The 26,156-nt window shown below is 44.9% G+C and overlaps 1 protein-coding gene across 3 annotated transcripts in view; it reads left to right on the plus strand.

Annotated features, from left to right (window-relative positions):
• The window catches only part of LOC115175106 (fibroblast growth factor receptor-like 1), a 101,781-nt gene that overhangs the window by 22,648 nt on the left and 52,977 nt on the right, over positions 1-26,156 (plus strand). For all 3 annotated transcript variants that reach the window (XM_029734298.1, XM_029734307.1, XM_029734315.1), the window contains one exon: positions 5,236-5,508. In XM_029734298.1, coding sequence (XP_029590158.1) covers positions 5,236-5,508 — 273 coding nt within the window. The remainder of the gene's footprint in view (positions 1-5,235; positions 5,509-26,156) is intronic.

Here is a 26,156-nt window from a genome sequence, read left to right on the forward strand (position 1 = left end):
ACATTTGACTAAAACATTATCATTGAGTTGCACCTCCTTTTGCCCTCAGAACAGCCTCGATTTATCGGGGCATGGACTACAAGGTGTTGAAAGCGTTCCACATGGATGATGGCACATGTTGTCTCGAATGCTTGCCACAGTTGTCAAGTTGGCTGGATGTCCTTTGGGTGGTGGACCATTCTTGATACACACAGGAAACTGTTGAGCATGAAAAACTCAGCAGCGTTTTAGTTCTTGGCACACTCAAACTGGTAAACGCCATGGGACCATGCAGCCATCATACCGCTCAGGAAGGAGATGCGTTCTGTTTCCTAGAGATGAACATACTTTGGTGCGAAAAGTGCAAATCAATCCCAGAACAACAGCAAAGGACCTTGTGAAGATGCTTGAGGGAACAGGTACAAAATATCTATATCCACAGTAAAATGAGTCCTATATCGACATAACCTGAAAGGCCGCTCAGCAAGGAAGAAGCCACTGCTCCAAAACCACCATAAAAATAGCCGGACTACGGTTTGCAACTGCACAGATCGTACTTTTTGTAGAAATGTCCTCTGGTCTGATGAAACAAAAATAGAACTGTTTGGCCATAATGACCATCGTTATGTTTGGAGGAAAAAGGGGGAGTCTTGCAAGCCGAAGAACACCATCCCAACCGTGAAGCACGGGGGTGGCAGCATCATGTTGTGGGGGTGCTTTGCTGCAGGAGGGACTGGTGCACTTCACAAAATAGATGGCATCATGAGGGAGGAAAATTATGTGGATATATTGAAGCAACATCTCAAGGCATCAGTCAGGAAGTTTAAAGCTTGGTCGCAAACGGGTCTTCCAAATGGACAATGACCCCAAGAATACTTCCAAAGTTGTGGCAAAAAAAAAAAAAAAAAGGACAACAAAGTCAAGGTATTGGAGTGGCCATCACAAAGCCCTGACCTCAATCCTATAGAACATTTGTGGGCAGAACTGAAAAAGTGTGTGCGAGCAGGGAGGCCTACAAACCTGACTCAGTTACACCAGCTCTGTCAGGAGGAATGGGCCAAAATTCACCCAACTTATTGTGGGAAGCTTGTGGAAGGCTTCCCGAAACGTTTGACCCAAGTTAAACAATTTAAAGGCAATGCTACCAAATACTAATTGAGTGTATGTAAACTTCTGACCCACTGGGAATGTGATGAAAGACGTAAAAACCGAAATACATCATTCTCTCTACTATTATTCTGACATTTCACATTCTTAGAATAAAGTGGTGATCCTAACTGACCTAAGACAGGGAATTTTTACTAGGATTAAATGTCAGGAAATGTCAGGAATTGTGAGTTTAAATGTATTTGGCTAAGGTGTATGTAAACTTCCGACTTCAACTGTAGATTCACCTGGTCAGTCTATGTCATGGAAAGAGCAGGTGTTCCTAATGTTTTTTCACTGCTTACATACTTTGGAACAGATTTCCAAAATAAAAATCACTTGGAGCTGATTTGCTGGTGTTTTTGCAATTTTTTATGTCCAATATTGAAACATTGTTTTTTGCTCTGAACACTTGGGGGGCCAAATAAAATCACCAGGGGGCAAATGTGGACCACCAGTTGGGGAACCCTGCTTGAGAGGGAGCACAGTGTCATTGCCTAGGGAACTAGTGCTATTTTGCATCCCATGTCTATAGTCACCCAACAAAATCCAGGTTGTCAAGTTGGCTATTGTAAAATTGCAAATTTGCACACCGACCTTTGAAAAATGTGTTAATCTCATAAATGTATTGCTGTTTTCAACATTATTTTTCAATCATGCAATTCATTCCAGTGTTGTGTTTTATTAGTGATAACATATTGTAACCTATGGTAGGGGTAACTATGGTCTAGGAAGGTGTGGTAGGGTTAACCGATGGTCTAGGACAGTGGTACCCAACCTTTTTTGGTTACTGTACCACCAACTGAATTTTGCTCAGCCCGGAGTACCTCTGATGTACCCCCTCATGTGCGTCTTACCAGTAGCGCTATGGACTTATGAGTCTTCTCAAGTACTCCCGTGGATAGGCCAAGTACCCACAGGGTTCCTAGTACCCCTCGTTGGTAACCCCTGGTCTAGGATGATGTAGTAGGGTTTAACCTACAGTCTAGGGTGACGTGGTAGGGTTAATCTATGGTCTAGGATGGTGTGGGAGGCCTATCAGTTATCACCAGGCTCACCCTGAACTCCTCAAAGTGAAGACTCTGGCTCAGAGGACACATTAGCTCTAAGTCCTGCTTAATAATCAAAAGCATTCCACAGATCCCAACTCCCCTTCTCCAAGCCCTGATGCATGCCAGCAACAATATTGTGCATTGGACTCAGACCAAAGGTCCCTATCTGACTCACTGGCCAATAGACAGTGTATCTGCTGGGTAATTCTTCTTCCTCTTCAAGACTATGATCAGAGCCCAGACTCACAAGGATACAAGGACAGTCAGACCTCATTGACAATGTTGTCGTTGGTCAGTGGACATAGCCGAAAGGAATTATACTTTTGTTGTCATTAGTAGACATTCCAGACATGCGTGTCCCTTCCCTGCATACCTTAAGCCAGTATGCCATGAAAGGGAAGAAAGATAAATGGTAGTCTGCAGCTTAAAGAGAGATCTATTGAGAGACAGAGGAAAACAGGAGGCTGCTGCCTCTTTAAGGTACTTTAGATCCCGAGTGGAGCCAGCAGCAGCAGCATAGGGTAATGCATTTAGGTTGAAATGGACAAAACAGATTGTGTTTTAAAAGGTCCAGCCTGCAATTTCCTCTCCCCACAATTCCCTCTGCTCCCCCTCTAACAACTTTCTCTCACTCACTCTCTATCTCTCATACACACACACACACACACACACACACACACACACACACACACACACACACACACACACACACACACACAGACACAGAGACAGACATTTACATAAACACATCCACACAGATCCTAAACTCACTCTGACAGACAATCTCATTAAATAGTTTTTTGGTAGTTTCTGTGTCATTCCACCAGAGAGAGTTAAAAAAAAATATTCCAGGGCCTCCCGAGTGGCACAGCGGTCTAAGGCACTGCATCGCAGTGCTTGAGGCATCACTACAGCCCCGGGTTCGATCCCAGGTTGTGTCACAGCCGGCTGTGACTGGGAGACCCATGAGGCGGTGCACAATTGGCCCAGCGGTTAGGGAAGGCCCTGGATTTCCTTGTCCCATTACGCTCTAGCGACTCCTTGTGGCGGGCCGGGTGCCTGCAAGCTGACTTCGTTCGCCAGCTGGACAGTGTTTCCTCTGACACATTGGTGCATCTGGCTTCCGGGGTTAAGCGAGCAGTGTGTCAAGAAGCAGTGCGGATTGGCAGGGTCGTGTTTCGGCGGACGCATGGCTCTCGACCTTCGCCTCTCCTGAGTCCGTAGGGGAGTTGCAGCGATGGGACAAGACTTTAACTACCAATTTGGATATCACAAAAAAGGGGTAAAAGTACAATTATTTTTTTAAATAATAAAAAATATTCTAGAGCCAGTCCCTCCAACGTAAAGGAAAGCTCCTCAAAAATGTGTCTAATGTATGTTCAATTCGTCACTCTTGGCAAAAGAGGAGTGAAAAGCAGGGTTGTGCTTCTGTGATCTCTGGGAGGTGTGGTGATGTGGTACGGTTTTGTTGGGCCCCAGAGGCTCTCAGTATGAGCAATTCAATGGCTGCAATGAATTCCTGACTTTGACTAATTTATTTTCACACTTTCAAACATCCATCCGTCAAAATGGCGGTTCTCGTGCTCTCCTGTGAAAACAGTAGAGCGCTATCATCTTGGCAAGACTGGTAGTGCCCCCTCTAAACATTTTCCATAATTCTCTCTAGGATTATTCACGCATGATACCCATTTCTGTGACATGATTGTCTGAAACAGATTTGAGGATGAATGGACATGATAGGAAGGTGACAGTCAAAGCTGAACAAACATTGTATTGCTTGAGATTTTTTTTCTTTTCGCTTATGTTTCTCATCAAAGGCTTCATTGGACTGCATTTCATGCCAGTCATATCAATCAAATCTGGAATTAGCTTTAGGCTAATGGGCATTAGCATGACTCACAGCATGGTAGAGAGAGGGAGCTCTGGTAAGTGGTACTCTGGGGGGTTAACCCTGGAAGAATCAAATAACCACGGAGCACATTGTAGTGATACTGGCACACGCGCACACACACACACACACACATAGACACACACACACACACACACACACACACACACACACACACACACACACACACACACACACAAACAGAGTAGTAAGACCAGCACACAAACAACCCAGTGAGATCCACCCAGACACAGCACGGTAGGTGAGGAGGGTGACATGGCCAGCTGACAAGGGACGGTGGTTACCATTTCCCCACAGACATAAACAGTGACACTATCAATGTCCTGCCTCCAGACTCTGACGGGTGAGCCATGCAGTGTGTGGACTGGAGAAGCCAGCACTAAAGCCTCTCTCCGCACATCAACACGGCACAGCCAGCTCTATGGATGGCTAACACTAACCACATTAAACACTAGTTGTCCTGTAGTCAAACGTTTAATGTTAGCATTTTTCTTAGATTTATTTAACTTTGGCTATTAAAAAGGTTGACATTGGATGGTACGAGGGCTCAAGATGTGTGAGTTACGAGGCAGTAAAGGCTTGTTAACCTCTGGGGCCCAGGGACTGAACTCTGTGTAAATGTTACTGTGTATCAGCGTGATGTGATTTATGCAGAAAGATGAGCCAGGATTCAGACATGCTGCTCACATGGATCTGTTTTAGACTGCTGGGATCCATATCCAGCATCACATTTATTTAAGAGCAGAGAATGGAGATGAAAGAAGACTGATCCCTTCTGTCTTTTCTTTTTGTCTGTCTGCCTTTCTCCCACTCTCCTATGCATACTCTCCCTTTTTTAAATCACCCCCTCAAATTCCCCCTCTCCGCTCCACCTTTCATTTAATCTTAACATCTCCTCACAGACACACTTTTTCTAATTCTCAAATCAGGACACACCAGCTTCTGTTTAAGGTTGATGTTTTCATGGCTGGAACTTGATCTCAGTTCAGATTATAGTCGTTACCAGGCTCTGCTTTGTTCTGTTCTGTATGGCGGCCAATCTCTACCTGAAGTAGGACACTGTAGCTACATATTACTGATTGATTCAGTTTTCTGTAAAATACTGTATGTCCCATTGTAACACTCTTACATCTCCCTCTCCTGTCCCAGGCCCTCCCCGCGTGGCAGAGAAGATCGCCCACCGGCAGACGGTGCGGATCGGGCGCACCATGAAGCTGCAGTGCCCAGTGGAGGGCGACCCGCCACCCCTCATCATGTGGACCAAGGACGGCCGCAACATCCACAGCGGCTGGATGCGCTTCCGGGTGCTGCAGCAGGCACTGCGCATAAAAGATGTGGAGGCCGAGGACTCAGGCACCTTCATCTGCAAGGCCACCAATGGCTTCGGCAGCGTCAACATCAACTACACCCTCATCGTCATTGGTGAGTCCCCTCCCCATCCACCTAGCCTGATCTCAGATCTGCTGTCTTGGGGTGTGACAATGACCATAGGAGTTTGCAAGACAGTGAACAGATCTAAGACCAGGCTTCCATCCACTACCACACAGTCCAGTATCTCCTCCTCTCCCTGGATGGGAGCAAAGTGGCTCTAATATGTGTATGATTACACATGTCTGCTCTGCCATTGGTTAGTGGTTATAGTCATATCATGCTCATCAGTGGAATGGCTCTTCTTCCACATTCATGCTGTTGGAGAATCACAATCACCACCGTGACACCAGGCCAAGAAACGAGTGAACTTGACTTGAACAATAAGACACAGAAATACCCCTACATCTCTCCTCCTGTATTGTTCTCTGTGAACAGACAGGTCTAAAGAAACATGATAGGAAGAAACTGTCGTCTATTTTAGAAGAGAATAGCATACTGTGGCAGTCTAGGGGAGTCAGAGGTGAAATTCACAATAAAATAAAACATGCGGAGACCGTTTTGCGGTGCTTAAACCAAAGTTGCGGGGAGGGGCAGCAGTCGTGGCAAACTGGGGAGTAAACCGTTGATAATACCCCACCAACACAAGGAAAGTTTTTACCTGCTTCTTTGTGGTGGGCTAAGGCCAGGTTGAAAGAGCCTCCACCTTTTGCTGCTGAGGTCTCAATCTGGGGACCCAGCGGCACTTCTGGAAGCCTTGGGGAGGGGGGTACACCAGATAGGGCAGTCACTCTCTCCCGGGGAGGGGCATGCCACTGCTTTAGCAGGTTCAAGTGATATAACTAGGTGGGTTTGCATCGCCCTAGTTGCTTTACTTTGTAGTTCACCGCATTCACTCATTCTTCACTCGTTCCTGGCCACCTGGCCACTTGACCTTGGAGCATGTGTTCCTGCATCAGAGGCCAGACTCTCGCCATGTAGTGGCGCATCTCCTCCGCGTATTCAGTAACTGACTGGTGAGGGGAAAGTTGTTGCTCCCAGGCCTATTTTGCCAGGTCCAGCATGCCCGGGCCTGTCTGCCGTACAGGAGTTCGAAGGATGAGAATCTCATGGATGCCTGTGGGACCTCTCTGATGGAAAACAGAACAAAGGGTATTAGCTGGTCCCAATTTTTTCCTTCTGCGTCAATGGCTTTCCTTAACACAAGCCCATCGGTTTGGGGATGCTACGCAGAAATACGGATTTGGCTTACCTTTAACATCCTGCGCATTTCATTTCATTACCCGGGACATGAAGCACGATACTTTATCGGTCAGGACTTCTTCTGCAATCCCCACCCGACTGAAGAGAAGGAACAGTTCCCGTGCCACGGCACGGACGCTGGCGGCACGTAGTGGGATGGCCTCAGGATGGCGGGTGGCATAGTCAATGATTACCAAGATGTACCTATGTCCTCGATTGGACTTGGGCAGAGGTCCCACTATGTCCATGGCTATCCTCTGAAAAGGGATCTCGATCATTGGTAAAAGGATTTTGATAGGTTACCTTTTGGGGCTGTTTTCTGGCATTCGGCACACTGTCGGCAGTAATCCTGGACAGCCCTCTTCACTCTGGGCCAGCAGTGTCACAGGGGTCGTGAAATGGAGACCAAGACGCAGCGTGGATAGTGCTCATTTTCAATGCTTTTAATGACGACACTTGACAAAACAAGAAAACGACCAACAACAGTCCCGTCAGGTACTCTGACTAAAACGGAAAACAACTACCCACAACCCCAAAGGAAAAACAGGCTGCCTAAGTATGGCTTCCAATCAGAGACAACGAAAGATTCCTGCCTCTGATTGGAAACCATACCCGGCCAAAACATGGAAAACAAAACATAGAAATAGAATACTAGAAAAACCCCACATATAAACAGAAAACCCAAAACCACCCAACACAACCACCTGTCACGCCCTGACCACTCTACTATGGCAAATGACCTCTTACAAGGGTCAGGATGTGACAAGTAGAACCAAGCCAGTATCCGATCATAGGTTTTCTCCACTCCTAGGTGTGCTCAAAGCAAAGGTATAGTACTTTGGAGATGTAAAATTTGGGCACCACCATTTTGTCTCCCACTTTCACAACCTGATAAAATAAATTATTTTTGACCGCAAAATTTGGAAAGGCACGATCACTCACCCCATCTACTGGTTTTCCACCGACAGCTCTCATCCTCGCCTGCCCCGGGTTGGGATCGGTGAGTTGGGCACTGCCGAACTGTCCCGGGGAAGTTCCCTTTCCCTCCTCGGCAAAGGGAAACTCTGAAAACATTTCACCAGGGTAGTTCTCCTCCTCGGGGTTCTCTTTATCTCGGTCGGTGCCGGGGAGAGCCGAGGGGGGATCGGCTGGGGCCTCCACAGAGTCTGACGAGATGGGTGGGGAAGCAGCAGCACAGGCTGGTATGACGCTTCTATGTCGGGGAACCATTCCCCTTTTCCCCAAGCTGTTCTCCTTGGGGCTGTAACCCCTCTGCTCCAGAATCTCTGGAAAATTGGGCCTAGCCCAGTAGGACATCTACTGGGATTTTCTTTACTACCCCAGCTACAATCACAAAGCTACCTTGAGGGGTTTGCACCTCCCTCGTGGCAGGTGGGGTAACTTTTCGTATCTCCATGCATACAAGCCACTGTTATGGGTGGCCCTAAGGGGTCGGCAGCAAATTGATTTGGTTTCAGTAATAGGAGTCAGTCTTGAAGTGGGGTTCAAATAGGCGTCTCCCTTTCTACCACGTGTTCGTTCAGCCTTGACTTCAGGCCTACTGCTTCACAACATCTCTACACTAACTTGGTGATTTTCAAACAAAGCGACCAGGGCGTCAACTGACGGGGGGTTGCTTTGGGCACCATGGCGCTTTGCGTCAGTGGGGAGGCCCCAGATACATTGGTCCATTACCAGTCGATCTATTGCTGATGGCACATCCTCTGAGGTAAGCCAACTTCTAGTTAGTCTAACCAGCTCGGTTATCTAAGGTCTTACCGGGGCGTGGACATCATAGGCCCAGGAGTGGAAGCGATGGGCCCGGGTTGGTAGGTTGTGCCCATAATGGGCCAAGATGGCAGTTTTTAGAGCAGCATAGTTGTTGAAGTCCGCCAGTGCCAAGTCCCTCCAGGCCCTCTGGGCTTCTCCAGTCAGAAAGGGGCCACTTTACCAGTCCAGTCCTCCTTGAGCCATCGCTCTCTCTCTGCATTGCGCTCAAATACCAATGCCATCTTCAGCAGTTAGTTTGGTGAGGACATTGCCTGGTTCTGTCATTTGGTCCGGCTGTACCACGCCTTGGCTAAGATGTGTGACTGCCTCCTGAAGGGCAAGGAGGCTTTGGGCTTGCTACATTTGGGCTTGCACCTGCTGAGTTACAGCGTCTTCCATGATGGCCATCTGCTTCTTATTTTATTGGGAGTTCAGAGCATGGAAGGGTTGTGCCCACATTCTCCACCAACTGTGGCAGTCAAGGGGAATCAGAGATGAAATTCTGAATAAAATAGACAGTGGGAGACCTTTTTGCGGTGCTCAAACCAAAGTTGCTCTTTAATAAAGGTTGGGGGAATAGGGAGGGGAGTAATACAATTAAAAGGCCTCTCAGGTAACGGGTGGGTCACTCTGTGTCCGGCGTGGCGGCACCTCGGACCGCCTGTGTTAATGAACAAAAAAGAGAGAGAGAGAGAGCAATGAGTCCGGGGTTTCAAACCTTGATCTCAACTTGTGCCAACTCAGCTCTCAACTCAGCTGGTGCAAGCCCAAAGCCTCCTGAGATTGCATCATCTGTGCATCTTTGGGGTGGTATGCAAATTGGAGTGGGTCTAGGGTTTCTGGGATAATGGTGTTCATGTGAGCCATGCCCAAACTTTCAAATGATGCGACTCTAATGATGATTTAAAAAAAAGTTAATTGAAAGGCATGAGCTCTGCTTTGTTTTTGTGCAGGCTGTACACTCTCCCATCAGTCTCTCATTCACAATTTCACAAGCACTTGCTAATGCCTCGAATTTCCCGGCGGCATCCCCTTTGTGTGGTCGTAATGCACCCCAAAAGAAATCCATGCCTTATGCGGCCAGTGGCTGTTGTCCACATTTACTTTTCGTCAGCCAACAAGATCAGTATGCCAAATGAACAGCAAAAGCACTAACCTATGTCAATCTACAGTTGTGGCCAAACGTTTTGAGAATGAAACAAATATTAATTTTCACAAAGTCTGCTGCCTCAGTTTGTATGATGGCAATTTGCATATACTCCAGAATGTTATGAAGAGTGATCAGATGGATTGCAATTAATTGCAGTCCCTCTTCGCCATGCAAATGAACTGAATCCCCAAAAAAACATTTCCACTGCATTTCAGCCCTGCCAGAAAAGGACCAGCTGATATCATGTCAGTGATTCTGTGTTAGAGAAGGCTGGAGATCACTCTGTAATGCTGATTGAGTTTGAATAACAGACTGGAAGCTTCAAAAGGAGCGTGGTGCTTGGATTCATTGTTCTTCCTCTGTCAACCATGGTTAAGTGCATGGAAACATGTGCCGTCATCATTGCTTTGCACAAAAAAGGCTTCACAGGCAAGGATATTGCTGCCAGTAAGATTGCACTTAAATCAACCATATATCAGATCATCAAGAACTTCAAGGAGAGCGGTTCAATTGTTGTGAAGAAGGCTTCAGGGTGCCCAATAAAGTCCAGAAAGCACCAGGACTGTCTCCTAAAGTTGATTCAGCTGCGGGATTGGGGCACCACCAGTACAGAGCTTGATCAGGAATGGCAGCAGGCAGGTGTGAGTGCATCTGCTCGCACAGTTGAGGCGAAGACTTTTGAAGGATGGCCTGGTGTCAAGGGCAGCAAAGAAGCCACTTCTCTCCAGGAAAAACATCAGGGCCGGACTGATATTCTGCAAAAGGTACAGGGATTGGACTGCTGAGGACTGGGGTAAAGTCATTTTCTCTGATGAATCCCCTTTCCGATTGTTTGGGGCATCAGGAAAAAAGCTTGTCCGGAGAAGACAAGGTGAGCGCTACCATCACGCCTGTGTCATGCCAACAGTAAAGCATCCTGAGACCATTCATGTGTTGCTTCTCAGCCAAGGGAGTGGGCTCACTCACAATTTTGCCTAAGAACACAGCTATGAATAAAGAATGGTACCAACATCCTCCGAGAGCAACATCTCCCAACCATCCAGGAACAGTTTGGTGACGAACAATGCCTTTTCCAGCATGATGGAGCACCTTGCCATAAGGCAAAAGTGATAACTAAGTGGCTCGGGGAACAAAACATCAATATTTTTGGTCCATGGCCAGGAAACTCCCCAGACCTTAATCCCATTGAGAATGTGTGGTCAATCCTCAAGAGGCGGGTGGACAAACAAAAAGCCACAAATTCTGACAAACTCCAAGCATTGATTATGCAAGAATGGGCTGCCATCAGTCAGGATGTGGCCCAGAAGTTAATTGACAGCATGCCAGGGCGGATTGCAGAGGTCTTGAAAAAGAAGGGACAACACTGCAAATATTGACTCTTTGCATCAACTTCATGTAATTGTCAATAAAAGCATTTGACACTTATGAAATGCTTGTAATTATACTTCACTATTCCATAGTAACATCTGACAAAAATACCTAAAGACATTGACGCAGCAAACCTTGTCGAAATTAATATTTGTGTAATTCTCAATACTTTTGGCCACGTCTGTACTATCCCCATAGTACAAAAGTTGACCATTTCTGTGCGAGAAATCAGTATTCCAAACATAGTCTGGGAAATGTATTTTTTTACCTTTATTTAGCTAGGCAAGTCAGGCGATAGATCCCAAATTAATACAACCACTAGCAACAAAAAAAACTTTTTTTTATGCAATGTGGCTGACGCAACAGATCAGAACGTTTAGCTTAAAATGTTGAGAAAACTAATAGGCTTTTTCTTTACATTATAAATGCAGCAATGTGCACACAGCAGTAGGCTATTTGCGCGAATGTTCCATTAGCGGGAAAACACCATTTATCAAAAGTGACCGCAAATGCAATTATGCATGTAATGCTTTTATTATAAAGGTGCGTTTTTTGGTGAAAATTATCTTCCCCAAACTTGAAACTCACACGCTGCTTATGTATGCCATTTAGGCTTTACACCCCTTGTAAAGCGGATTGTGCCTAATTTTAAGAAGTTATTTGGCCACTTTAGTTGTGATACAAACCTTATCAAAACATATAGGCCTATGGGCTAGGCTACATGAGGTGTGCGACTATGATTTGAAAGTCGCAAGAAAAAGGCATTGTTTCTTGCGTTACGCTTGGCATCGTTTATAAGTATAATATATATTTCACAAGTGATAGGCTAATAATGTCACCCATCAGACTATTTATTATTATTTATTATTATTATTTATTTAATCTGGTCTTTACATATACTAAATAATATATGTGTGACATTTGTTTTGATTTAGAATGAACCATTATCATGCACCTGTCTCAAAGCAGGGGTAGGGGAAAAAATACATGTCATCTATGCACTTAAATAACGTATGGAGGACGCTTTTCCCGTGGTTCATTTTCATGCCAGCCAGGTAGGCTATACTCCTGTTGTAAAGATAAGCAATGTGTGTGCTTGCATATGAGTGAGTGTGATTATATTTAACTGTGTGTGTTCGAGGCCAGTGTGGAGCGTGTTCATTCCTACTGTCAGGGTTTGATCTTGCAGGGTTGTTTTCTTTAGCCAGTCCTTATTCACTAGTTTGACTAGTGTCCTAACAACTCAGGGAAATGTTGTAATGAACATGCTCTGACAGATGTCTGTAGACACATAACTAATATCATAAAAAGCCAAACTGGCATCAATTATTGCTGTGTTTGGAAACACAAGTCCTCGATTAGTCTAAACAGTACCGATGTTACAACATCAGGAACTGGGCTTTAGCGTACGTAGTCCCTGGCTGCTGGGCCAGAATGGCTGCCACTGGGACAAAGGAAGTAGGGTAATCCACTGACCCACCCTCAGCCTCACATTGTCTACGTCCCAAATGGCATACCTTTCAAATGTTGAGTTGCACCCCCTTTTGCCCTTATAACAGCCTCAATTTGTCAGGGCATGGACTCTACAAGGTGTCGAAAGCGTTCCACAGGGATGCTGGCCTATGTTGACTCAAATGCTTGCCACTGTTGTATCAAGTTGGTTGGATGTCCTTTGGGTGGTGGACCATTCTTGATACACACGGGAAACTGTTGAGCGTAAAAAAACCAGCAGCTTTGCAGTTCTTGACACACTCAAACCGGTGCGCCTAGCACCTACTACCATACCCTGTTCAAAGGCACATAAATCCTTTCTTTCCCATTCAACCTCTGAATGGCACACATACACAATCAATGTCTCAATTGTCTCAAGGCTTAAAAATAGTTATTTAACCCCTTCATCTACACTGATTGAAGTGGATTTAACAAGTGATATCAGTAAGGATCATAGCTTTCACTTGGATTCTCCTGGTCAATCTATGTCATGGAAAGTGCAGGTGTTCCTAATGTTTTGTACAGTGCATAGTGCACTACTTTTCACCAGGGCCCATAGAGAAAAGGGTGCCATTCGGGACGCAGAGATAGGCCCTGTTCACTGCCAGGCCCATATTAGCGTGGCTAGATTGATTGGCCTTTTATTTGTTGCCCTAATCCACTAGCTGTAATTCTAGACAAAAGGAGCAGAATTGAGGGGCGAGCGCTTCCAAAGGCTATGAATGGGGTGTTTGTGTTGGGCCTGTGCTGTGGTCATTTGGCATTGGCCGCAGTGTGTGGATGCACATGCCTATTATGGTGCCTGAATGAAGAACATGTCCAATAAATGTTATATTTAATCAGTAAAATGGGTATTGTACTCGTAAAATGTTGGCATGAATCATGGTAAGGAAATGCAAGAGAGAGAAAGAAAGAAAACTAAGGTTTAAGGAAGAGCGGGAAATGTTTGGGGAAGTTAAACCAAGTGAAAAGAGGGCTGTGAATGGCTGAGTAGGAGAGAAAAAGGGAGAGCGAGAGAGAGAGTCTGAATGGAGGACTGCAGTAGTTCTGTGATGCTGGGAGGCCGGGCCCCAGCGATGGCTGCCTGGGCCTGTGAGGTGTGGAGAGAGGCAGCTGCCCAGATGACCTCATCAGCAGCTGCTCCTCCTGCCTTCTCCCCGCCCCCTCCCCCTGCCTGGGCCTGGGTGCTCTGGGTGCCAGCCTACCTTTGAAGTGCCGACACGGGCCTGGAGATGTCGTTTAGTCAGGCCTCTTGAACTCCTTGTTTTCTAATCTCATTGTTGGCTCGCTTCCTCTCATGTAACCCAAGCCCAGCCGGCATGTTGTTCATGTGGCAAGAATGAGAGGTGTTCAATTTGAGGTCCATATACAGTATATTGCAGTCAGAGAACGTACACGTTAACTAAGATCCCTACAGAGGTCTACTTAGTATGGAAATAGACAAGTGTATTTTCATTAGCCTAACCAATCTGCTTGGTGAACTCTGAATCAAACATGAGAATATAGATGAATCTATGCTTTTCTTCTGTACTCCCAATAATGATCGTGCATGTTTGGTTGTTGGAAAGGCAAAGTCTAACCCAAACCTGGACTAAAAGAGCCTTGTTGTTTTTATCTGCAGTTTTTTTCCCCACCTTTTCCCCATTGTGGCTCAAGTCTCTGGCTGCCCTTCCAACTCTTGCTTCATGGACCACATTGAATTTGTATAAGTATTTTCACAGTTCTCCTTTTCCACTTTATTGTATTTGATCACACAAACATCTACTATTCGACCCAGTTACAGAAGCCAGTCGGGAGAGTTATGTGACAACACTTGTTCATAATTTCTTTCTCCTTGCATATCTGTTTTTACTGAGTGCAGGATATCAGTGTGCTGGCAAATGGGACCACGGGGAGTCAAAGCCTCTCTGATTATATACAGGCGTCAGCCACGGGACCAGCAAGGCTGATGATAGTCTGTTATGACTATAGGGCTCAAGTAACGTTTGCTCGCTATTATGGCCCAGCTTTCATTTACATGTATATTCAAATATTATAATTTGCATTTATAAGAAGTGTAATAACCCAGTAACAAGACCATTTAGTAAGTATAGTGAGTATTGTGCATGGATGGTGTATGGATTTATTATAGACAGTGAGCTGGTTGATGGACCACAGGAGGAGGCACAGCAGACTGAGTTGGCTTTTTTTAACCCTTATTTTACCAGGTAAGTTGACTGAGAGCACATTCTCATTTACAGCAACGACCTGGGGAATAGTTACAGGGGAGATGAGAGGGGGTGTATGAGCCAGTTGGAAGCAGGCGATTGAGGGGATAGCAGGTATTACAAATACATTTTTCATGTTTTGCTGATTTCTGACCATTGCATTTGGCCCAGTCTTTCAACCAAATGAGTGGGAGGTTGTACATATGTCTGCCTCTATAGAGTGAGTCACCCCAGCAGCATTATTTCAATGTTATGTTGAAGATTGACTGGTTAATGAGAGGAGTCTGTTGGAGCCCTGCCCTTCCTCCATCCAGCTGGTAAAGGCATCTCTGTCCATCGGTCAGTGGCAGGCCCTGCCCTGGCCTCCCTCCCCTTCCCCTCCATTGTTGGGTCACTCGCTGGTATTTCACTTCCCTCCCTCCCGCTCCATCCCCTTCAACAGTATGTGTGTGAATGAATGTCCTACTACTACACTCTGCAGGCTGCCATAAGATGTATTTTTCCTCTTGCCACCCGAGCATCCCGGTTTGTTTAGGGAGTGAATGTTATTTACAATAACCGTTGCATGGAGAAATTCGGACCTCTCTGAAATGAAAATGGGTGGCCCTCCCTTCAGCAAAATATATTTGACCTAAACCCTCCCTGAACACTTGAAAAAAAAATAAGCCGGTGACCCCTATACCCAAATGAATAATTAAAACATAGTGGATAGCAGAGAACATGCCTACCATTTACCCTCACTTCTTAGATAGACCAGAACCTTATATATGCCTTTATAGAAACTGTTCTTTGTACTGTAAGCATTACATGGCAACGCAGGAATTTTGATAGTGCATAGGGCTGCGGGCCAGAAGGTTGTGGGTTCACAGACCACAGTGGACAACAGTAGGGGGTGGAAATATCTACTTTATAGTAAAAGCATTGAATCTATCATATGTGCAGGTTTGTGAAAAAATTGCCTGTTCATAAACATTTCATGCAATTCAAGGTAATTTTACATGTTAGCAGAATCATTTTTTAACACCACAGAAATTACAGGCTAAGAATGGAGAGAGAGAGAGGCCTATGTTCATCTTTCTCCAATGTCAAATCAGTGTGTATTGTTTGCAATGAAACTGTCCCCGTTTGCAAATAATACAAATCGGAGTCGTAATTAGGAATCTGAGATTGGTACTTTCAAATGTTAGGTCTACCTTTCCACCCCAGACAGAGTAGGCCTACCGACGCAGAAAAATGTAAGCTTTAACTGCTTGCTACTCTTCTTCCATGGCTTACCTTAACCCGATGAGAGAAGGTCACAAGTGTTTCCCTAAAAGCTGTCTGGTTTTAAACAGCTTCTATTGTACAGAAAGTGAATATCTAAATCAGTTGATAGTGAATTAATTAGATTACTTCCAAAGCAAAATAAAAAAAAATGTATCCTTGGCTGTAGAAGGTTGTAGCTCAGCCTCAATGTCAAAGAAACTAAACAATGATATCCCCATATGTGTCGGAGTCATGTTTTTCCCGGGTATTTTACAGCTTGTTTCTAGCATATAGCATCGCAGACCAAAATGCAACGGATCTGTTTTTTATAACAATGGATAGGCCTGTGATTTTTGCCATTTTCTTAAATAAAAGCTAGGCCTATGGCATACCCTTACAAACCCCCTCAATTCAAGTCCCGGGCCTGGTTTTCCAAAAGCATCTTAAGGCTAAGTTCATTGTTAGAAACTTCGTAAGAGCACCTTTACAATTCCAAGCCGTTTCCCAGAACCGTCTTTTTTAGCGATGCACTTGAAGTCGCTCGTAATCTAATGCCTGCCTCAGACCACTCGTAGAACAGCTAAGAGCGTTGTTTGCCCTCCTGCGTCACTTAACGCACAGAAAATCTCTGCTAAACATAGAATTAAGATGTTTATCTGTCTCATTGTGACCTCCGAATATTTCATAGTTGAATATAAATAGCCTGAAAAGTTTGCAATGTTATAAACAAGCGAAGCAAGGATAAATAAAATATAAAATCTGAAAACCGAGATGAAAAAATTATATAAAAGCTAGATTATTAGGCTAAATATTGATATCACTTTCATGTATGTGCAATCGATAGACCTACCTAGTATTAAACCATTAGGCTACATCTGAGCTGCTTCAATATTCGTCTCTATTAGGCCTTTGTCGGCACCGACAAAGATGGCCGCCTCGCTTCGCGTTCCTAGGAAACTATGCAGTATTTTGCTTTTTTATGTGTTATTTCTTACATTGTTACCCCAGGTAATCTTAGGTTTTACTACATACAGTCGGGAGGAACTATTGGATATAAGAGCAACGTCAACTCACCAACATTACGACCAGAAATACGACTTTCCCGAAGCGGATTCTCTGTTTGGCCCACCACCCAGGACAATGGATCGGATCCCAGCCGGCGAGCCAAAACAACGGCGCCGCAGAAGAAGGGGCAGACGGAGCGGTCTTCTGGTCAGGCTCTGTAGACAGGCACATCGCGCACCGCTCCCGAGCATACTACTCGCCAATGTCCAGTCTCTTGACAAGGTAGACGAAATCCGAGCAAGGGTAGCATTCCAGAGAGACATCCGAGACCGTAACGTTCTTTGTTTCACGGAAACATGGCTCACTCGAGACACGCTATCTGAGTCGGTAGAGCCACCTGGTTTCTTCACACATCGCGCTGAAACAAGCATCTCTCTGGTAAGAAGAAGGATGGGGGTGTATGCCTTATGATTAACCTGTCTGGGGTATGTGGGACGATTTCGTCCCACCTACGTAACAGCTACTGATATTCCAGTGGCGCGATTTTTGAATCGTTAGAAATACTATTACTTCAATTTCTCAAACATATGACTATTTTACAGCTATTTAAAGACAAGAATCTCGTTAATCTAACCCCACTGTCCGATTTCAAAAAGGCTTTACAACGAAAGCAAAACATTAGATTATGTCAGCAGAGTGCCCAGCCAGAGAAAATCAGACAGCCATTTTTCAAGCTAGCATATCATGTCACATAAACCCAAACCACAGCTAAATGCAGCACTAACCTTTGATGATCTTCATCAGATGACACACCTAGGACATTGTGTTATACAATACATGCATGTCTGTTCAATCAAGTTCATATTTATATCAAAAAACAGCTTTTTGCATTAGCATGTGACGTTCAGAAAACGCATAACCCCCGGCAAACTTCCGTTGAATTTACTAACTGTTTGCTAAATTACTCACGATAAACGTTCACAAAAAGCATAACAATTATTTTAAGAATTATAGATACATTACTCCTCTATGCACTCGATATGTCCGATTTTAAAATAGCTTTTCGGATGAAGCACATTTTGCAATAATCTAAGTACATAGCCCGGCATTACAGGGCTAGCTATTTAGATACCCACCCAGGTCAGCATCCACCAAAATCACATTTCCTATAAGAAAAATGTTCTTACCTTGCTTGTTCTTCATCAGAATACACTGCCAGGACTTCTACTTCAATAACAAATGTTGGTTTGGTCCCAAATAATCCATCGTTATATCCAAACAGTGACGTTTTGTTCGTGAGTTCTAGAATGCTTCTTCCCGGTTTCGCGCATGGCGCATTGGCGTGTCAAAAATGTCTAAATATTCCATTACCGTACTTCGAAGCATGTCAACCGCTGTTTAAAACCAATTTTTATGCCATTTATGTCGTAGAGAAGTGATAATATTCCGACCGGGAGTATGCATTGAGCCTAAACAGCCGAATAAAATTTCTCCTCAGAAGCGACTCATGCACGCGCATCATTCAAAGGTCCTCTCAGCATCCACTTACAAAAGGCGATAATATGTTTCAACCTGAGGCTCCCTCGTAAACCTTCAGTTATTTCGCGGGCTCTGAGAGCCTATTGGAGCCCTGGGAATTGTCACGTTACAGCTAAGATCCTTACTTTTCAATAAAAAGATGCAAGACGCACGACTCCTTGTCAGACAGGGTACTTCCTGCTTGAAACCTTGTCAGGTTTTTGCCTGCCATAGGAGTTCTGTTATACTCACAGACACCATTCAAACAGTTTTAGAAAATTCAGAGTGTTTTCTATCCAAACCTGAACAATAATATGCATATTCTAGCTTCTGAGTTGGTGTAGGAGGCAGTTAAAAATGGGAACATATTTTTCCAAAATTCTCAATACTGCCCCCTAGCCCAGACAGGTTAACGAGACGTCTCGTGATCATAACAACATACTGGAACTCAAGTTATTTTGTTCACCTGACTTAGAATTCCTCACTATCAAATGCCGACCGCATTATCTACCAAGAGAATTCTCTTCGATTATAATCACAGCCGTGTATATCCCCCCCCAAGCAGACACATCGATGGCCCTGAAAGAACTTCATTCGACTCTATGTAAACTGGAAACCATATATCCTGAGGCTGCATTTATTGTAGCCGGGGATTTTAACAAGGCTAATCTGAAAACAAGGCTCCCCAAATTCTATCAGCATATCGGTTGTGCTACCAGCGCGGGCAAAACCCTAGACCACTGTTATTCTAACTTCTGTGACGCATATAAGGCCCTCCCCTGCCCTCCCTTTGGAAAAGCTGACCACGACTCCATTTTGTTCCTCCCAGCCTATAGACAGAAGCTAAAACAGGAAGCTCCCGCCCTCAGGTCTGTTCAACGCTGGTCCGACCAATCGGATTCCACGCTTCAACATTGCTTCGATCACGTGGACTGGGATAGGTTCCGCATTGCTGCAAACAACAACATTGACGAATACGCTGACTCGGTGTGCGAGTTCATTAACAAGTGCATCGGTGATGTTGTACCAACAGCGTCTATTAAAACATTCCCCAACCAGAAACCGTGGATTGATGGAAGCATTCGCGCAAAACTGAACACGCGAACCACTGCTTTTAATCAGGGCAAAGTGACCGGAAACATGACCGAATATAAACAGTGTAGCTATTCACTCCGCAAGGCAATCAAACAAGCTAAGCGTCAGTACAGAGACAAAGTAGAGTCGCAATTCAACGGCTCAGACACGAGAGGTATGTGGCAGGGTCTACAGTCAATCACGGACTACAAAAGAAAAATCAGCCCTGTTGCGGATCATGATGCCTTGCTCCCAGACAGACGAAACAAGTTTTTTGCTCGCTTTGAGGACAATACAGTGCCACTAACACGGCTCGCTACCAAAACCTGCGGGCTCTCCTTCATTGCAGCCAACGTGAGTAAAACATTTAAACGTGTTAAACCTCGCAAGGCTGCAGGCCCAGACGGCATCCCCGGCCGCGTCCTCAGAGCATGCACAGACCAGCTGGCTGGTGTGTTTACAGACATATTCAATCAATCCTTATCCCAGTCTGCTGTCCCCACTTGCTTCAAGAGGGCCACCATTGTTCCTGTTCCCAAGAAAGCAAAGGTAACTGAGCTAAATGACTACCGCCCTGTAGCACTCACTTCCGTCATCATGAAGTGCTTTGAGAGACTAGTCAAGGACCATATCACCTCCATCCGACCTGACACCCTAGACCCACTCCAATTTGCTTACCGACCCAATAGGTCCACAGACGACGCAATCGCCATCACACTGCACACTTCCCTAACCCATCTGGACAAGAGGGATACCTATGTAAGAATGCTGTTCATCGATTACAGCTCAGCATTTAACACCATAGTACCCTCCAAACTCGTCATTAAGCATTAAGACCCTGGGTCTCGACCCCGCCCTGTGCAACTGGGTCCTGGACTTCCTGACGGGCTGCCCCCAGGTGGTGAGGGTAGGTAACAACATCTCCACCCCGCTGATCCTCAACACTGGGTCCCCACAAGGGTGCGTTCTCAGCCCTCTCCTGTACTCCCTGTTCACCCACGACTGCGTGGCCATTCACGCATCCAACTCAATCATCAAGTTTGCAGACGACACTACAGTGGTAGGCTTGATTACCAACAACGACGAGACGACCTACAGGGAAGAGGTGAGGGCCCTCGGAGTGTGGTGTCAGGAAAATAACCTCGCACTCAATGTCAACAAAACAAAAGAGATGATCGTGGACTTCAGGAAACAGCAGAGGGAGCAGCCCCCTATCTACATTGACGGGACAGTAGTGGAGAGGGTGAAGAGTTTTAAGTTCCTCGGCGTACACATCATGGACAAACTGAAATGTTCCACCCACACAGACAGCGTGGTGAAGAAGGCGCAGCAGCGCCTCTTCAACCTCAGGAGGCTGATGAAATTCGGCTTGTCACCAAAAACACTCACAAACTTTTACAGATGCACAATCGAGAGCATCCTGTCGGGCTGTATCACTGCCTGGTACGGCAGCTGCTCCACCCATAACCGAAAGGCTCTTCAGAGGGTAGTGAGGTCTGCACAACACATCACCGGGTGCAAACTACCTGCCCTCCAGGACACCTAAACCACCCGATGTCACAGGAAGGCCAAAAAGATCATCAAGGACAGCAACCACCCGAGCCACTGCCTGTTCACCCTGCTAACATCCAGAAGGCGTGGTCAGTACAGGTGCTAACATTGAGTGGCTGCTGCCAACATACTGACTCAACTCAAGCCACTTTAATAATGGGAAAATTGATGTCAATTTATCACTTGCCACTTTATATTATTTATATTAGATAATGTTTACATAACCTACATTATTCATCTCATATGTATATTTTGTACGCCATACCATCTACTGCATCTTGCCATCTTGATGTAATTAGATGTATCACTAGCCACTTTAAACAATGCCACTTTATATAATGTTTTCATAACCTACATTACTCATCTCATATGTATATACTGTACTCTATACCATCTACTGCATCTTGCCATCTTGATGTAATGTATCACTAGCCACCTTAAACAATGCTGCTTTATATGTTTTCATACTCTACAATACTCACCTCATATGTATGTACTGTACTCCATACCATCTATTACATCTTGCCTATGCCGTTCGGGCATCACTCAAGTATATATTTTTTATGTACATATTCGTATTCATTCCTTTACACTTGTGTGTACAAGGTAGTTGTTGTGGAATTGGTAGATTACTTGTTAGATATTATTACTGCATGGATGGAACTAGAAGCACAAGCATTTCGCTACACTTGCATTAACACCTGCTAACCATGTGTATGTGACAAATACATTTGATTTGATTTATAGGCTATTAGCTAAAAGCTCACACATTTCACAGTAGCCTAATCAATAATCTAAAGGTCAACATATTAGGTCTATGGCAACGTCGCTTAACTTGCTACTTAATTTTAATTATTCTGTTTAATTGTAGAGTATCTGTAGGCCTACTTGAAGCTCAATTCCTGCCTGCCATTAGGCTACAATGATTTATTGAGTAATTACAAAAACTATTGTCATCCTATTTCTAGGTCACATTGATACACTATATATACAAAAGTATGTGGACATCCCTTCAAATTAGTGGCTTCGGCTATTTCAGCCACACCCCTGACTGGTGTATAAAATTGGCCATGCAATCTCCATAGACAAACATTGGCAGTAGAATGGCCTTACTGAAAAGCTCATTGACTTTCAACGTGGCACTGTTATAGGATGCCACCTTTCCAAAAAGTCCATTTGTCAAATTTCTGCCCTGCTAGAGCTGCTCCGGTCAACTCTAAGTGCTGTTGTGGTGAAGTGGAAACATCTACGAGCAACAACAGCTCAGCCGCGAAGTGGTAGGGCACACAATCTCACATAACGAGATCGCCGAGTGCTGAAGCGCGTAGCTCGTAAAAAGTGTCTGTCCTCGGTTGCAACACTCACTACCGAGTTCTAAACTGCCTCTGGAAACAACGTCAGCACAAGAGCTGTTCGTTGGGAGCTTCATGAAATGGGCTTCCATGGCCAAACAGCCGCACACAAGCCTAAGGTCACCATGCACAATGCCAAGTGTCGGCTGGAATGGTGTAAAGCTCGACTTCATTGGACTCCGGAGCAGTGGAAATGCAATCTCTGGAGTAATGAATCACGCTTCACCATCTGGCAGACCAACGGACGGATCTGGGTTTGTCGAATGCCAGGAGAACACTACCTGCCCAAATGCATAGTGGCAACTGTAAAGTTTGGTGGGGGAAGAATAATGGTCTGGTGCTGTTTTTCATGGTTCGGGCTAGGCCCCTTAGTTCCAGTGAAGGGAAATCTTAATGCTACAGCATACAATGACATTCCGGACAATTCTGTGCATCCAACTTTGTGGCAACAGGTTGGGGAAGGTCCTTTCCTGTTTCAGCATGATAATGCCCTCATGCACAAAGCGAGGTCCATACAGAAATGGTTTGTTGAGATCAGAGTGAAAGAACTTGACTAGCCTGCACAGAGCCCTGATCTCAACCCCATCAAACACCTTTGGTATGAATTGGAATGCCGACTGCGAGCCAGGCCTAATCGCCCGACATCACTAATGCTCTTGTGGCTGAATGGAAGCAAGTCCCCACAGCATGTTCCAACATCTAATGGAAATTCTTCCCAGAAGAGTGAAGGCTGTTATAGCAGCAAAGGGGGGGGCAACTCTATAATAATGCCCATGATTTTGGAATGAGATGTTTGATCAGCAGTTGTCCACATACTTTTGGTCTTGTAGTGTATTTTATATAGCGAACAAGGCAATGAGCGACTTTGGCTTTATTTATTGTTACTCACAGTTTACACAAACTGAAGAAATGCAGAATTTACATAATCAAACATTGCATTCTAAATAGCATGAGAGAACACTGCGAATACATAACACATGGCAAACAAAACATTAGTAACATCTGCTCTTTCTATGACAGAATGACCAGGTGAAAGCTATGATCCCTTACTGATGTCACCCCTTATTGTTCCACTTCAATCAGTGTAGTTGAAGGGTAGGAGACAGGTTTATGAAAGATTTTTAAGCCTTGAGACAAATGAGACATGGATTGTGTATGTGTGCCATTCAGAGGGTAAATGGGCAAGACAACATATTTAAGCTCTTTTGAACGGGGTATGGTATCAGGTGCCATGAGCACCGGTTTGAGTGTGTCAAGAACTGCAACGCTGCTGGGTTCTTCACAATCCTCCTGAACTGCCACTGTAGGCCTACACAGCACCTCATTGGTTAGGCAGCACAAAAAAAAGTTTTGATCAGCAAGAGCAGGCTGGGGCTCAAGGTTGGAATATCCATTGCCGACCCCAGGAAGAGTAGCTGCTGCCTTGGCTAATGGGGACGCATAATAAATACAAATTGCCAAATTGCAAAAAAAAATATTTGCACCATCCCAGCAGTGCAAAAGAGTCAGGAAAAAAAGTACATTTTCTTAGAAATATAATTTTGCTCTGTGCTTATCCGAGCATGCACTTCGTAGCCTATAGCTATGGATCTTTTGATTGAGACAATACTAAATAGCCTATAGGCACACTTCATATTGCGCGCCCAGCAGAGAATCAGAGATGAGGGGCGGCATTGTGCACACAGCGATATATAGCCTATATAGAAACATTCTAAAACAATAAGACACATTAAAATGTCATAAATTACATGACCCTCCCATGGACTAGATAAACAAATATATACTAAACCCTCCCCTTGACTGAAATTAAAAAAGAATGACCCTTCCCCATTTTCCTCCAGGTACCCATTCTGTAAATTTTGATCCATCACTTTACTAATGCCTTCCTTTGGCATCCATTTGTTTTGACTGGGGATTGTTCAGTTGGAGGAGGAGGCTCACATAACAGGAGGACATGGGGATTTGGAGTTCTACCATCAAACAGGCCTGGTTAAAGAACAAAATTGTTCCTCTAAGCTACAGTGTCGAAGAGAGATGGAGAATGGCTTGATGATGGGACCCACAACTTGTACTGTACTCAATGCTACTTCTCACATTTATGAAGTTGTATACTGCACCATCGTGAATGGCACTATTGGATTTATTGGTGTGATGTGATAACAATACAAGCGTGACTAGAACTGAGTGTTGGATAGACACGTGTGTAAGGGAGCTGGTTGGAAGTGACAATGTGGTGATTTTTGCAGCTTGCTCTGGCGCTAGAAGCACATACTGAGCAAACATCTGGGACTGATCCTGGACCAGGAATAAAAGATAGGCAGATAGACTGTATATATGTTTCTATGTACGTACCTGGTTCTCTTAGGATTAAACCAGGGCTTTTACTGTAGTCTAAAGATAATGGGAAAAGATGTGTACCTGTACCAGCCTGTCTACGGTATGGTTCAGTAACCAAACTTTACTATTTATGATTACGGCATTCTGTTGATCCCATAATACAGGATGTTTTTTGCACATGCCGCTAGTGGAATGGAGTGTAGACATATGACTACGATGAAAGTGATAACCGTTACCAGCAGCAATATTTGTTTTCCTTTTCAAATTACATTTATTTATAAAGCCCTTCTTACATCAGCTGATGTCACAAAGTGCTGTACAGAAACCCAGCCTAAAACCCCAAACAGCAAGCAATGCAGCTGTGGAAGCACGGTGGCTAGGAAAAACTCCCTAGAAAGGCCAAAACCTAGGAAGAAACCTAGAGAGGAACCAGGCTATGAGGGGTGGCCAGTCCTCTTCTGGCTGTGCCGGGTGGAGATTATAACAGAACATGGCCACGATGTTCAAATGTTTATAGATGACCAGCAGGGTCAAATGATAATAATCACAGTGGTTGTCGAGGGTGCAACAGGTCACCACCTCAGGAGTAAATGTCAGTTGTCTTTTCATAGCCGATCATTCAGAGTATCTCTACCGCTCCTGCTGTCTCTAGAGAGTTGAAAACAGTAGGTCTGGGACAGGTAGCACGTCCGGTGAACAGGTCAGGGTTCCATATCCGCAGGCAGAACAGTTGAAACTGGAGCAGCAGCATGGCCAGGTGGACTGGGGACAGAAAGGAGTCATCAAGCCAGGTAGTCCTGAGGCATGGTCCTAGGGCTCAGGTCCTCTGAGAGAGAGAAAGAAAGAAAGTAAGCGAGAGAAAGAGAGAGAGAATTAGAGAGAGCATACTTAAATTCACACAGGACACCGGATAAGACAGGATAAATACTCCAGATATAACAGACTGGCCCTATCCCCCCGATACATAAACTACTGCAGCATAAATACTGGGGGCTGAGACAGGAGGGGTCGGGAGACTTTTCAGGAGTTGAACTAGATACGAGTCTCTGAATTCTACAAATGTCATATTCTTAAGGTCACATTTTGTGTCCAAACAGGGATGTGCCTGACTGATATTGAATCATGTTTTTCTTCAGATAAAATAAACACTTTTTTTCTTGAGGACAGGTTAATCTGACCAGAATGTGACTGCTGCTGTTCAGAGTGCCTGACCGCCTGGCGAAATGTTTGTTTACACTGGTGATTGTCGGAGTGAGGGGTCAAGGTCACTCTCTCTGCCTTCTATATGTCCGTCCTCCATGTATACAACTGTGATAGGCTCTGGAACGGTCTGTTATTCATTGTTAGTAAGAGTATTGCTAAAGGAACTGGAATTTGTGGTACTAGAGCTGC

This window comes from Salmo trutta, chromosome 3, assembly GCF_901001165.1.
Source record: "Salmo trutta chromosome 3, fSalTru1.1, whole genome shotgun sequence".
NCBI classification, from domain to species: Eukaryota; Metazoa; Chordata; class Actinopteri; order Salmoniformes; family Salmonidae; genus Salmo; species Salmo trutta.